Source organism: Perca fluviatilis, chromosome 13, assembly GCF_010015445.1.
Source record: "Perca fluviatilis chromosome 13, GENO_Pfluv_1.0, whole genome shotgun sequence".
Taxonomy (NCBI): domain Eukaryota; kingdom Metazoa; phylum Chordata; class Actinopteri; order Perciformes; family Percidae; genus Perca; species Perca fluviatilis.
The window spans coordinates 37934725-37950921 of record NC_053124.1 but is presented as its reverse complement, the minus strand read 5'-3'; the positions used below and the strand labels follow the sequence as shown (position 1 = coordinate 37950921).

Here is a 16197-nt window from a genome sequence, read left to right as displayed (position 1 = left end):
TTCAACAATCATCACCACGTCACGTTGACAGATCTATATTCTACATTTGGCGAATAAAGCAATTTCCATCCTGACATTTATAAATGTTCCTGTTATTATTTTAACAACCATTATTACTTTTTATAGGTAGGCCTATTGATATTCATTACTGTTAAACTATAAACTATATTTATGAAGACGTCTGCACTGTGTGTTTTTCGAGGTTTATATAAAGTTGAAATGGCGGCTGAAGTTCCAAGGCTGTTTGCGATAAACTCATTAATAGGCCTATATGAACAATATAAAAAGCTCCCTGGCTGCGTGTGTGTTTCTTGATTTACTATGGCGCCCCCGTTCATTGATGACGTGATGGATGAAGAAGCGCTTCTACTAAGAACGGGCTTTCCGACGAGAAAGAGTTTTTCGGGACCGGTCGGACCCTTTGGCTTTTGACAACAGCCATCTGTATGAGCGACACCGATTTTGTGGAGATGGCATACACTATCTGTGCAGACTGCTGGGTCCGAAAATTCAGCACCGCACATCTCGGAGTCATGCCCTCACCATCCCACAGACGGTGTGTATAGGGCTACGGTTCTTCGCTAGTGGCATGTTTTTATATGCAGTTTGAGATGCCGAAAATTTGAGCAAAGCCACAGTTTGCCGTTCCATTAGACCAATGTATTTAGCACTTAAAGGATTCCTGAACATCTTCATCACCTTTCCCGGACACAAACGAACATGCTTCATTAAGGAGGAATTCTACAAAATTGCAGGTGGGCCTAACATGAATTACAGATTACAGAATCGTGTTACTGTCACAGTAGGCCATTACTTATTTATTTTGTGTTACAGGTTTCCCTAAAGTCTTCCTTAACAAGCCAGGAGTAAAGCTGTTCACCTCTAGCCTACTTTACTCTCTGCACCACCCATCTGCTCCCTCGGCCAAGGGCACGAGACAAGATAAATCGACACAAACAAAACAAGAGGAAGACACAACAAAGTGCGGCAGTGATCTACCACAGCCCCCACCTGAGCAAGGATTTGACCATGGGAGACCAAAGAGCAGAGATGAGAAATCTCAACCCCCCCTTTCACCCGTCCAACACTCCTCAAGCCCCTATAACACCTACGACACCTTTGAGGACGCCTTTGAGGATGCGTTGCTCTCCCCTCTTTCCCCCATCCCCATGTTGGAGTTCACTGACCAGATGAGGGCAGCTGGTGAATGCTGGAACCAAGTATGCCCCCCTTCCTTCTCCCATCGTTCGCCCCCAGCCAGAGGTAAAATGCCTTGAGAACTATGGACTGACTTAGCATGTGACACAGCCCACGCACAATAATTAACGACTGGATGTGCCAGAACTTTCTTAAATTAAATGAAGAAAAAACAGGTGGTTGTTTTTGGAGCAAAAGAGGAACGATTAAAAGTCAGCGCTCAGCTTCAAACGACAATGTTAAAAACAACAGACAAAGCCAGAAATCTTGGTGTAGTCATGGACTCAGACCTAAATTTTAACAGCCACATTAAGACAATTACAAAATCAGCATATTATCACCTTAAAAATATATCAAGGGTTAGAGGACTTATGTCTCAGCAAGATCTGGAAAAACTTGTCCATGCTTTTATCTTCAGTAGACTTGACTACTGTAACGGTGTCTTTACAGGTCTCCCCAAAAAATCAATCAGACAACTGCAGCTGATTCAGAACGCTGCTGCTCGAGTCCTCACTAAGACCAGGAAAGTGGATCACATCACTCCAGTACTGAAGTCTTTACACTGGCTTCCTGTGCCTCAAAGAATTGATTTCAAAATACTTTTACTGGTTTATAAATCACTAAACGGTTTAGGGCCAAAATACATTTCTGATCTGCTACTACATTATGACCCACCCAGACCTCTCAGGTGGTCTGGGACAGGTCTACTTGTTGTTCCCAGAGTCAGAACTAAACAGGGGGAAACAGCGTTCAGTTTCTATGCTCCACATATCTGGAACAAACTCCCAGAAACCTGCAGGTCCGCTGAAACTCTCAGTTCTTTTAAATCCAGGCTGAATACCTTTCTTTCTAATGTTGCTTTTCTTTAAATAATCTATTTTTAACTGCTCTTTCTTTAAAATTCTTATACTGCACTGTACATTTTATTCTTGTCTTTTAATGCACTGAAATTGTTCTGTTTAATGTTTTATGTAAAGCACTTTAAATTGCCTTGTTGCTGAAATGTGCTATACAAATAAAGCTGCCTTGCCTTGCCTTGCCTTAATGTGATAGGTGCACTGGACTGCACTCACATTAGAATAAAACACCCCTCAGGTGTTCATGAGGGAGACTTTGTGAATAGAAAATCCTACCACAGTATCAATGTTCAGGTAAGTAGGCTACTTATGTTGTCTGGCAACTGCATATGCCTAAATTAATTCTGAGCATGACATGACCTTGACACAACCTATTGTTTCAGATGATCTGTGATGCTGACTGCATTTTCAGCAATGTAGAGGCGAAGTGGCCTGGCTCGGTCCATGACTCCAGAGTCTTTAGGGCCTCTACAATTTTCCAGCGACTGTCACAAGGCAAGCCCCAGGCATTTTATTGATAAGCACTTTGGACATCATGATAGTGTCAACAGTTTCACTATACTTCTTGTTGTAACTATTACATTTTGTGTTCTCAGGGGAATATGCTGGTGTTTTGCTTGGAGACAAGTGCTATGCATGTCAGCCATTTCTTCTGACTCCATTTGCAGACCCCCAGACAGCAGCACAGCACACCTATAATCTTGCCCATGCAAGATCAAGGGCCCGCATCGAGATGGCATTTGGCCTTTTGAAGTCCCGTTTCCAGTGCCTTCACCACCTAAGAGTCACCCCAGAGAGGGCCTGTGACATCACTGTTGCATGCACTGCCCTGCACAACATTGCCTGCCTGAGAAAGGAAAGGGCTCCCAGAGCAGCCTTGGATATGGACTGGGACAATGCAGCAATATTTCAAGACAATGTCAATGGCAGACTGGTCATAGACCAATACGTTGCCAATTACTTTTGATTCCTGAATTATGTATGTTTCATTTGGCTTTTGAAGTAGACATTTGTTTTTGGTTTAATTGTATAGAGTAGGCCTGTATATCAAGGAAAAGACACCACAATGTTTTTTGACCTTTTTAGTTTTTAGGAGATGTCTCACTTGTCTGCTGCGAGCTTGGGGAAAGAACAAAAAAAGATTAATACATTGTGTTACTGTCATTCTTAAAGTATGCATTTAAATGATCATTTACTTCTCTCTCCAGTTTCTTTATTTCCAAATCCAGTTTCCTCAAGGTTTTTCTTTTGATTTGCATATCGAGGTCCATTTCCTGCATTTTTCGTTTCTTTAATTGAATTTGTATCTCTGCCAAATGTATTTGTTTCTGTAGGTGTGTTGTGTATAGGGACCTGACCGTTTGGGAACTCTGTAAAACACATATCAGTTATGACTTGGCTGCTGTGAGACTGGTCAGAGACCAATACTTTCTTAAATTCAGCAGGAATTGTGCATGGTGTGAATTTGTTCTTCAGGGTAATACTTACGATGTTGGCAGGCTGAGTGTCGGCCTGCACAGTGTCTGGGTCCTATTAAAAATATATTTGCTATGAGCACCATATCACTATAATCCATTATGTACTAAATAAGTATTTCCACAAGATTGACATGATACTGTACCTCCTGTCTTCTTGAGTCCACGGAAATAGTTTCCTCCTCGTCTTGTGCAGCAGATGTGCCTTCACCCTACACCAGCTTCCACAGAATTGTATTGACAAAGGTTTGACAGGGGCCAGGCCTTGGGGGGGCATTAAGAATTAATACTCACCGGATCTAGGTCATCATAAAGGGGCTCCAGAAGACTGATTGTATTGCCAGACACTGCAAGACAATGTCAGACAGTCCACATTATATCTTGTAGGCTAAATGGTTTATTATTTTTCATATTCAGGCTACTACAGTATAGGAATAATGTAGCCTACCTTGTATGAAGTGGGCGCTTTCTGTGGGTGGGACAGAGTCAGTGGAGGTCCCACCCTGGATTCCTTCAATTATAGGCCTCCCTTTGTTCAGGTCAAGGGCCATCTCCTCTGCTGGGGTTAATTCTGGAGTAGCTGGGCCACCCCCCTGTGCCAGACCTATGTGTCTTTTTTTGTTTACTGCTAAAATCAGTAAAAATAATATTAAATATGAGCAGTCCCCTTACGAGTAACCTATACACCTCATTTATAGTAGACCTACATTGTTTCACTAACATTAAACATTTACCAGTCTGCAAGATGTTCTTGTATTTGATTTTAACTTGCTCCCAGGTCCTTTTTTGGCCAGTCATGTTTGCTCTGTGAACATTAGTAACAGAAATTACATTAAAACCGCCATAACAAGTAACAGCCTTGCACGTTAATAGTTATACTGAGAGAGAGAGAGAGAGAGAGAGAGAGAGTATAATTTGAGCATTTTAATTTAATGTTACTGGGTATACTCTATTTAATCTTCATGCTACATTGACAAGCCAATTAACTTCCGTTGCTGACTTTTACGGATAATGTAATGTACAACTTAATTTCTGCAAATAAAGATTAACTAAATGAATGGTGTTAATATAGCCTAACTGTTTCAGTGCAGTAAATATATATTTTTAGGGTAGTTGGCTTACTTACGCATTCAGGCGGTCCGCGATGGTTTGCCACGCTTTTTCTCGCTGTTTCATGACAGCGGCCGTGTTGCCTTTGTTTATTAATTATTTCTTTGACTTCCTCATTTGTCTCCATAAGAATCTGCTGCTCAGTCTGTGTAAAGAATGCACAACGTGTCTTCTCCATTTTGGCATCAGTAAGTCTGCGATCGACCTCGCGGTCTTTTGAGGAAAGCCGTGAACGCGCATCTATCTGAATGACTTCAGCCTGGCTCGACCTAGTCAGAGCCTGGCTTACCGTGCGTTCATGGACATCGGAAAAACGTTTTTCCGAGTGAAAACGTCACCATTCACGTAACTTCCTGTTGGGAATCAGAGGAGGGAAACTCAGGCTGGATTTAGATACCCGAGTTCCCCAGTTGGTGACTCGTTGTTGACAACTGACGTTTGATGGAGGCGACTTTGGTTCACTGAACATATTTTAATGACAATAAACTGTTTATTGTGGACAAATGCCTCTGCCAAGAAACATGCACAGACATAATATGTTTAAAATTATTCATAAATAGGCCCATGTATAAAAAAATAACCACATTATCCGTGTCTTTTCCCGTACGTTGTCCTGCAGATAACACAAACAAACACCTGGCCATGTGCTGTCTGGATGCTCGCATAAGAAAACAGCAGAAAATCTTCTGATATTGTGGCCTCCATGTTTTCACCACCTGATGCTCTCGGCTACGGTCAACTGGTGGCAGTCATGCAACAAGTTGTTATGCCAAACGCCAATATAACAGAAGAAGAAGAACACGCATCCCGACCATGTGAACGCTGCCAGTCGGAAAAACAACGTAACCACGGGGGGCGGTGCCTGTTATTCCCAGGTGGCATGAACGGACAATGTGACTTTGTGAAACGCACACCAAGCCAGGCTGCGCAGATTAGACTAGGTCAAGCCTCGCTTTATCGGTTATCCTGGATTTATAAATTCTGCTTTTGTGAAACAGGCCCCTGGTCTGTGTTTGGGTTCCTGCACTTGACAAATCCTGACAGGAGGTTTAATTGATTCAATTTCAATTCACAAGGTCCAGATTCAATTACAATCAGGTTAGCGAAATTTCAGTTCCAATACCAGTTTAGCTTGTATATAAAAGAGATTATCAGAGAACTTTTGCTGTAAATTATACAAACAAGAAGCAACCCTCAGATATGTTTTATATTGCACCAGGTTCATGTTTACATTAAGAACTGAGCCCCCAAAAGTTTGTTTTAAAGCACTTTTTACTTCTACGTCCATGGTGACAATTCAAATCTTAAAAGATAAATTTTTCTGGATTTTATTGATTTAATATCAGCCGGCATTAGGTAGTTCTATTTGCTGACTCAGCCCCGGGGTGCAAAGGTCCAAACCTGGAAAGAAACCCTCCGTTTTGTTTGTGTATTCACGGAAGTCACTTATCACTACCACTAATATATTTAATTTAATGTTATGTATGTTGTATTCCAACTTATGTATTATATCAGGGATTTTTTATTTCTACTATGATTTTTTTTCTACACATTTAATAATGTTGGAGGGAGCCTACGACTGCTTCTTTGTGTTTTTGTGCACATGACGCAAATCAAATGAATAAATGAATAACTTGAGAGAGAAGATGTGTGATTTGTATGTTTGTGAGATAGATAGATAGATAGATAGATAGATAGATAGATAGATAGATAGATAGATAGATAGATAGATAGATAGATAGATTATACATTGCACTTAGACTAAGTTTTAGAAACAGTTTTTTCTTTCTTTTTGCTTTTGGTTCTTTGGTCAGTAAAAAAAATATATTTTTAAAAAAGTGGTCTGATTTTATATGATAATAATCGGTCAAATACAAACATAAACATTAATTTCACATATAGACAAACAACAAAAACAGCTTTTTTTTGGAGATTTTTTCTGTTTGACACTTTAAAAGAAAAAAGGAAACAAACTACCATCATCTTCAATTTGGTTGTTTGTTTTCTCAGAGCTCTGAAGATGCATTTAAATATTTGTATTTCTTCAAACATATATTTAAGAAAAATGTATCTTCCTGTGTTTTTTTTTTTTTTCAAATTAGCCTGGAACACTTCCGGACTTTTATTTTGAAGCTCATCAACTAATCTGCACCGGAAGCTATAATCTTACTGCGACTAACTTCACACTTTGAACAAGATGGCGTCTAGCGGAAAGGAGTGTTAGCAGAGTGTCTTTGCTGTGTTGAAAAAGAGGTAAAATGTGTAAAGTCCAGATGCTGAGAGCGTTGGTGGAGCAGCGACTAACTGCGGCTGCTGAAGAGATATTTGGGCTGTTTGAAAGAACGATAGCAGAGTACGAGGAGGAACTTTGTCGTTCAAAAGAGGAGAACGAGCGACAACGGGAGCTACTGGACGCTGTTTACAACCCTCAGCTTCGGCTACACAGAGCAGGTTTGGTCATTAAACCTTCAGTTGATCTTTCTCTCCTTCCTGGGATCTCTTCTCTCAGCAACGATATGACGATAGGACGTATGGAAATAAGAAGATCTGTTTTAATCTTTGCTCTTTAACAGATCTTCCTCAAACCTACCAGACTCCATGTAAATACAGTGCCTTGCGAAAGTATTCGGCCCCCTTGAACTTTTCGACCTTTTGCCACATTTCAGGCCTCAAACATAAAGATATAAAACTGTAATTTTTTGTGAAGAATCAACAACAAGTGGGACACAATCATGAAGTGGAACGAAATTTATTGGATATTTCAAACCATTTAAACAAATAAAAAACTGAAATATTGGGCGTGCAAAATTATTCAGCCCCCTTAAGTTAATACTTTGTAGCGCCACCTTTTGCTGCGATTACAGCTGTAAGTCGCTTGGGGTATGTCTCTATCAGTTTTGCACATCGAGAGACGGACATCTTTTGCCCATTCCTCCTTGCAAAACAGCTCGAGCTCAGTGAGGTTGGATGGAGAGCGTTTGTGAACAGCAGTTTTCAGTTCTTTCCACAGATTCTCGATTGGATTCAGGTCTGGACTTTGACTTGGCCATTCTAACACCTGGATATGTTTATTTGTGAACCATTCCATTGTAGATTTTGCTTTATGTTTTGGATCATTGTCTTGTTGGAAGACAAATCTCCGTCCCAGTCTCAGGTCTTTTGCAGACTCCATCAGGTTTTCTTCCAGAATGGTCCTGTATTTGGCTCCATCCATCTTCCCATCAATTTTAACCATCTTCCCTGTCCCTGCTGAAGAAAAGCAGGCCCAAACCATGATGCTGCCACCACCATGTTTGACAGTGGGGATGGTGTGTTCAGGGTGATGAGCTGTGTTGCTTTTACGCCAAACATAACGTTTTGCATTGTTGCCAAAAGTTGATTTTGGTTTCATCTGACCAGAGCACCTTCTTCCACATGTTTGGTGTGTCTCCCAGGTGGCTTTTTGGCAAACTTTAAACAACACTTTTTATGGATATCTTTAAGAAATGGCTTTCTTCTTGCCACTCTTCCATAAAGGCCAGATTTGTGCAGTATACGACTGATTGTTGTCCTATGGACAGAGTCTCCCGCCTCAGCTGTAGATCTGTGCAGTTCATCCAGAGTGATCATGGGCCTCTTGGCTGCATCTCTGATCAGTCTTCTCATTGTATGAGCTGAAAGTGTAGAGGGCGGCCGGGTCTTCGTAGATTTGTAGTGGTCTGATACTCCTTCCATTTCAATATTATCGCCGCACAGTGCTCCTTGGGATGTTTAAAGCTTGGGAAATCTTTTTGTATCCAAATCCGGCTTTAAACTTCTCCCACAACAGTATCTCGGACCTGCCTGGTGTGTTCCTTGTTCTTCATGATGCTCTCTGGGTTTTAACAGGACCTCTGAGACTATCACAGAGCAGGTGCATTTATACGGAGACTTGATTACACACAGCTGGATTCTATTTATCATCATTAGTCATTTAGGTCAACATTGGATCATTCAGAGATCCTCACTGAACTTCTGGAGAGAGTTTGCTGCACTGAAAGTAAAGGGGCTGAATAATTTTGCACCCACTTTTTCAGTTTTTTATTTGTTAAAAAAGTTTGAAATAGCCAATGAATTTCGTTCCACTTCATAATTGGGACCCACTTGTTGTTGATTCTTCACAAAAAATTACAGTTTTATATCTTTATGTTTGAGGCCTGAAATGTGGCAAAAGGTCGAAACGTTCAAGGGGGCCGAATACTTTCGCAAGGCACTGTAATCAGGACTTTTATCATCGTAAAACACACTGCATTCAAAGTGGACAGAAACAAAACGAAACTATCAAAAGCCGTCTTGGTTCATCTTTCCACTGTTCCAACAATCACCACTCTGGTTTGGTTGAAATTAACCCTTAATTCACCGATTTACATGTGGAAATATGCTGGCTCTATACACGCTAAAAGTCCTGATTATTTACATGGAGTCTGGTGGAAATATGCTGGCTCTGTACACGCTAAAAGTCCTGATTATTTACATGGAGTCTGGTGGAAATATGCTGGCTCTGTACACGCTAAAAGTCCTGATTATTTACATGGAGTCTGGTGGAAATATGCTGGCTCTGTACACGCTAAAAGTCCTGATTATTTACATGGAGTCTGGTGGAGTTTGGTGATGGTGATTTCGGGACTGTTTTCTAGATAAACAAAGGTTCTTATTTAATAATATGAATATTGGTCAGTTCATTTATGGTAGGTTTCTTGCATTATTTAATAGGTATTCCCTTAGGACCGTATATGTGATTGTTAATAGTAGTGACGTTCACCTTGGAACAGCACAGTATTGTAACCACTGAGGCTCTGTGTGTGTGTGTGTGTGTGTGTGTGTGTGTGTGTGTGTGTGTGTGTGTGTGTGTGTGTGTGTGTGTGTGTGTGTGTGTGTGTGTGTGTGTGTGTGTGTGTGTGTGTGCGCGCGCCTGAGTCTCTGTGTGTCCGCGCGCGCATTGGTGTGTGTCTATAACAAGAATAAATACAAGATACAATAGGGTGAGGCTATTTGCACCCCTGGTACAATTAGCAGTATGCTATTTGCACCCCTGTGCATTTACAGTACCTTATATTTACACACAGTTATCCATACTACTAATGTATTACACCTTTTTGGAATATTATCGCCCTGACATTCTTACCCTAACCATAACCATCCCACTCCTCTTGCCTAAACCTAACCAACCCAACCAGAGCAGGCATATTCATGAGTCTTCCCCTACCACCCTGCAAAAAAATAGGGTTCGCGGGTCCTGACCTGCGCAATTGCGGGTCCTGACTTGCGCAATTGCATGCAAATTATCAAATCCAAATTTAAAAAAATAAGATCACCACACAGGGGAATCGAACTCCAAACTCCCATACCAAAGGCAAGCGCACTAACCACTCACCTAGCAGTTCTTTCAGGAAGTTGAACAACTGTTTACCACTTGGTTTCTTCAAGCCTCGGTTGCTAGGTAACCATACTGTATACAAAAAAAATAGGTACTAACTAACAAACTAACGGTTGTATGCTTTCACTGAAGACAGCGCAACTGTAGTATCCATTTTCCGCTAGAAATTCAATTGTCATAAACTTTAGAGACAAAACTTCCCTAATATGCCAGTTTCTGCGGTCATGGAAGATGAACGTCCGCCATGATTTCGGTGCACGCGAGCAACGTTTTTTTGTTGTTAGGTCACAGGGTGTAAATAGCTCAGCTGTGTGGCCGAGGCTATTCGTACCGGGGGTGCAAATAGACACTCCAGATACAATAACATAATGACAAGTCCTCTTAACCGGTACTTAGACATAGTCATTGTAGAGTCTTTTATCAACTCCTACGTTAGGCCGATATGGTGAGATCAGGGGAGAACTTGCTCTGACGCGTGTTCTGCGTGCCAATAATCAATGTCCACAATTTGTCTGCATTTCGGTGCTGTGACCCATTTATTTTCAGTATAACGGCCTGCTTACCGTCGCACAAGTATAAAGTCCATTTCATTTCTGGTTTAGTTTCCTTGTCAAACAACTGAAACACTGCCCAAACTGACACGACTGACACGGTAAAAAGCTGTCTGCTTTCCCCGTTTTCCACACACCTGTGTACCTGTGGCTGATGAGCTTTATGCCTTCCCAAAGGCCATGCTCCACCCAGTGCTCAAACATAAAACTGCACCTTGACATAACCAATATTGAAGCATATACAAACAAAGTGGTGAAATGGCTCCAACAGTCATATTTTAAAATCTCCAGTTAGCTTGTAGCACTGACTTCATGTAGGGCCCTATGGAGTACTGTAGCATTTTTAGATCCTATTCTCACACTGGCCACCGACTGGCCTCAACTTTTCTGGGGGAACCCCTGCAATCTTTAAGCTATAGCTGACATTAACTTCTGTCTGTGTTTCAGCTTTGCCTCCAGACGACAAAAGCCAGATTGTTGTTAAAGAGGAGCAGCAGGAGTGTAGCTCCAGTGTGGACCAGCAGGAGCCAGAGCCCCCCCCACACATTAAAGAGGAACAGGAGGAACTGTGGAGCAGTCAGGAGGGAGAGCAGCTTCAAGGGCTGGAGGAGGCTGATATCACCAAGTTCCCATTCACTCCTGTCCCCGTGAAGAGTGAAGATGACGAAGAGGAAGGTAGGAACAATGTTAACAGAGTTTTTAGGGGAAATAAAGGTGGGAAAATCTGCGGAAGTCAAGATTATTATTGTTATTATTACTGTATTATTTTAGGAGTAGGGTTCCTTTCACACTAGTCTCGCATGTCCAGACCTTCTTCCACAGCGCTGTAGAGGAAGGTTAGATTAGAGAAAGCGCTGGACGGAGCCACAGTGACTCTGCTAAATAGTCTCAGGAAGGAAGGAAGGGTGTGTGTGTGTGTGTGTGTGTGTGTTGGGGAAAAAACATAAAAAAGGGATACAAATGTTTAAAATAATGTTGAGAGAAAACAAAATATCAAAGAAGCGACAAACATTTGAGGGGGGTAAAAGTGACAAGAATGTCGAAGAAAAAGCAAAATACTGTCACTAAAAAGTTAGAGATTATTGATCCAGTCGATCTAAAAACTGCACATAATGTTTGAAGCACACCACCTAACAATAGATAGGAACGTCGTTGAAAGCGACACAAATTTATAAAAGCGACAAACTTGGAAATCACTTCCATCCTGAAAGAAACATTTGTAAAACGAGAACAGCGTTTTTTCTTCCAGATCTCACACGTCTAGAGCTGCAACTATTATTTAAACTGAGCCCGCAGTGGATCGGAGTGTTTCTCTGGAGACAACTACTGCACATTCTCGCTTCATAAATCTCCAATGTTCATGAAAATAAAACCGATGGACCGAGGTATCTCAACGAATCCTAAAGATATCACCGCCACTTTCCAGTCCTTTTATTCAAAGTTGTATGAATCCTCCTGCAATCCGGATTCGACACAGTGCCAACAGTTCCTGAAAGAGCTAAACCTGCCTCATCTCGACCCAGAGGAGGCAGTAGTACTGGGTCATACTGTTACGTTAGAGGAACTCAAATCAGCGTTAAAAACAGCTAAGAAAGGGAAAACACCGGGGTTGGATTGAATTCCATCAGTCCAAAGCAAAATTCACTTTTATGAGGTTTTTTAACATTAATATGCGTTCCCCCAGTCTGCCTATGGTCCCCCAGTGGCTAGAAATGGTGATAGGTGTAAACCGAGCTCTGGGAATCCTGCTCTGCCTTTGAGAAACTGAAAGCTTTCATTTTCTTCCGATCTGGAAATGTTGCCCACCCAGAGAATTTAGCCCACCCATGAGAGAGAGACATCATGGCTTTCAAACGAGCAAAGTGGTAGTTGGTCAAGGCCACACCCCCACCCTCCACCTTGACCCACCCCTCTCTCCTCCTCAATAGCTACAGACACAGAAATGGCACATCCTAAGGAAAGCTCATGGCTCTAGTGGCTGTAATTCTGCACCAAGGCTGAATTACAGATACAGTATTAGGGGACCACTAAGGTCTATATAAAAGAGACTTCAGATACAGTATTAGGGGACCACTAAGGTCTATATAAAAGAGACTTCAGATACAGTATTAGGGGACCACTAAGGTCTATATAAAAGAGACTTCAGATACAGTATTAGGGGACCACTAAGGTCTATATAAAAGAGACTTAAGATACAGTATTAGGAGACCACTAAGGTCTATATAAAAGAGACTTCAGATACAGTATTAGGGGACCACTAAGGTCTATATAAAAGAGACTTCAGATACAGTATTAGAGGACCACTAAGGTCTATATAAAAGAGACTTCGGATACAGTATTAGGGGACCACTAAGGTCTATATAAAAGAGACTTCAGATACAGTATTAGGGGACCACTAAGGTCTATATAAAAGAGACTTCAGATACAGTATTAGGGGACCACTAAGGCCTATATAAAAGAGACTTCGGATACAGTATTAGGGGACCACTAAGGTCTATATAAAAAGAGACTTCAGATACAGTATTAGGGGACCACTAAGGTCTATATAAAAGAGAGACTTCAGATACAGTATTAGGGGACCACTAAGGTCTATATAAAAGAGACTTCAGATACAGTATTAGGGGACCACTAAGGTCTATATAAAAGAGACTTCAGATACAGTATTAGGGGACCACTAAGGTCTATATAAAAGAGACTTCAGATACAGTATTAGGGGACCACTAAGGTCTATATAAAAGCATCCAAAGAGCACCATGTCATGGGACCTTTAAGTACAATGATCTCCTTACCCCCACCAATACATTTCTGGAAGAAACTTGATATCGTAATTCGGGGGTAATTTTGGAATAATAAACAACCTAAGCTAAAATACTCTTCCTTGCAACGTACCACAAACAAGGGAAGCCTGGCCCTCCCCAACCTTAAAATGTACCACAGAGCCTTTCAGCTACTGGCTCTCAGTAGAGTGTGGATGGACCCCTCATCTACAGTCCCATGGAGAGAAATAGAGCAAAACCTCTCTGGAAGTCTAAGACTGCAGGACCTTGCCTTTACAGGTGTGTGTCTACCACCCTATTATCACCAACACATTGACCAACTTTAAGTAGGTGGAGGAGCAGCTATGCCACACCAATAAGTGGCATTTGAACACCCCAATTTGGCACAACATACACTTAATGTCAGGTAATAAACCCTTTGTTTATAACCAGTGACAGATATTTTTACTCTAGACCAGCTATTCAATAAGGGAAGGTATGTTAAGTTTTGAATATCTGATAGCTAGCTTTGAGATCCCTAGAACATCCTTCTTCCTTTTATCTTCACTTAAGGTCAACCCTAAAATGTTATGGAGTGCCATAGGGGAACAGTCTTGAGACGCACCCAATCATTAAATGGCTGTTGATTCTCCTGTGAGAGGATTAGTATCTGGGATTTATGCTAAACTTATGCAAGTATACGTAGGAGAACTCCCAATAGTAAAGAAATGGGAGCAAGCGTTGAGCCCAGAGGGGAACGTAATTAATTGGGAGACAGTTTGGGACAACATTTCCCACTGTTCCAAAAACCCAAATCACCAGCAGATCCACTTCAACATATGCCATAGGACATATTGGACCCCTCAAGAGATGCGTTTCTAAAGCCATTCCCGCTCCCTATTGCACGTTCTGCCAACCTGAACAAACTGGAACTTTCCTGCACATGGTCTGGGAGTGTGTACAGGTGCATGAGTTTTGGAATAAAACATCCTACTGACCCAATTGTTTTGTTACTTAATGATGACTCTAAATTACACCTACTTGGGAGACAGAAAATATTTGGCTAGCCGACTCAACCGCGACCAAGAAAATTATAGCTCAGTGCTGGCTCCCCCCCCCACTCGCTTTGTATGAAACAGTGGTTGGCGTGTTTTCTGGACATAGTTATGCTTGAGCTCTCTACATCAAGGATTGTCCAAATACTACAGTCTTACTATAACTAGAAAGGTACAGCTAACTAGAATTAGCATACGGAAGCCCAATGGTGATTAGATTAGCTCTGCATCAACAAAAGTCTCACCAAACCAGTGAAAGACTCAAGTAATGTCCAGATTAGAAAAATTATTGGTTTTTATCACAGTTCATCAGAGACACAACTTAAACCATTTGAATGCAGTAAAGTCCACAGTGTTATTCCGACATCTCTCTACTAACCCTACCTCTTAAAGTGATGGTTCGGAGTAATTTCACCCTAGGGTCCTTTGCACCATGACCTCGAGCCAAACACCCCCCCAGAAGCTTTTTTCACCTGGGTCTAACATTGGGAGAGTTAGGTTATCAGCTGAATAGCTTAGCGCGGGGCTAATGGATCCATGTTTGTATCTCGTAAGTTACCCCACTAATAATGCCCAAAATGATACCAACCTTCTACACTAGTACAAATAGGTTATGTACTCATAAAACGATGGATTGGAAAGTTTGTAAGTACAGCAGAAGTTAAGCTATGTAAATAACACTTGCCTGTTGGCTTCTCGTCTCTGCTGCTGCACTTTGTGCTCAACAGCGCAGTTGCATTATTTCACCACAAGAGGGCCCTAATATGTCAGTCAACAGCCTTTACAACCGTTTCCCAAGGCTGAAAAGGAAAACAAGTACTACAAGTAGTGCAGATTAGGGATGGGTGATATGGCCTAAAATCCATATTGCGATATACATTGCAGCCTCTTGTGATAACGATATATATTGCGATATATAAATTATAATAGAACCATTTCAGACAGGTTACATAGACCCTAAGGAAAACCTTTTTTTTTTTTTTTTTTTTAAAAAAAAAGTATATTTTTTAGAAAATTTTATATTTATTGTTCAAAACTGTAATTATACAACATAATGTTGCAGATAAATAAAATTCAAGTGCACTAGTTGCAGAGACTTTGACAAAGAAAAAGCTTAAAGTATTGTGTGTCTTCTCTTTAGTGCAAACCATTCTAAAAAGGCCACTACACTTAGTTTAAGTCCTTGGTTCTTAAATACCACCCAAGATGCAGAGAACAGGAAAAAACTGGTGTCTGTTTAGTTAAGGAACAGACACTGTACAAGAAAATACTTCAGTATTAGGCCAAGATGCACAAATACTTTAAATAAACATATTTAAGGTCTCATATCACTCCAGTCTTGTCGGCTCTCCATTGGCTCCCTGTGAAATTCAGAATTGATTTTAAGATTTTAGTACTGACTTTCAGAGCCTTAAACGGTCAGGCCCCACAGTACATTCTGGACCTTTTGAAGCCATATTCCTCTGGCCGACCCTTCCGGTCCGCTGGCCAGAACCTGCTTTTAGTCCCAAAGACCGCTGATAAGACTCGAGGGGACCTGTCTTTTGAGTCTGTTGCTCCCAGACTGTGGAACGCCTTGCCTCTGTCCAGTGCCTGGCAGACTCTGTTGTCTCTTTAAAAAGAATCTGAAAACATGTTTATTTAGGAAAGCTTTTGGTTGATGGGTTTCACTAGTGTCACTTTAATTTTACATATGTATATACATTTTATATTGTTTGTGTTACCTATTCTTTTGTACAGCACTTTGTGATTTTATCTGTGAAAAGCGCTTTATAAATAAATTTTACTTACACTACTTACT

At 41.1% G+C, this 16197-nt stretch overlaps 1 protein-coding gene across 1 annotated transcript; it reads left to right on the top strand.

Annotated features, from left to right (window-relative positions):
* Positions 1–2222: 2222 nt before the first annotated feature.
* On the top strand, positions 2223–4113 carry LOC120571075 (putative nuclease HARBI1; the record flags this gene model as incomplete). The annotated part of the gene is made up of 3 exons (XM_039819779.1): positions 2223–2348; positions 2438–2549; positions 2651–4113. Coding segments are annotated over 3 exons (609 nt in total), but the record flags the coding sequence as incomplete, so codon positions are not given.
* Between the last annotated feature and the right edge of the window lie 12084 nt (positions 4114–16197).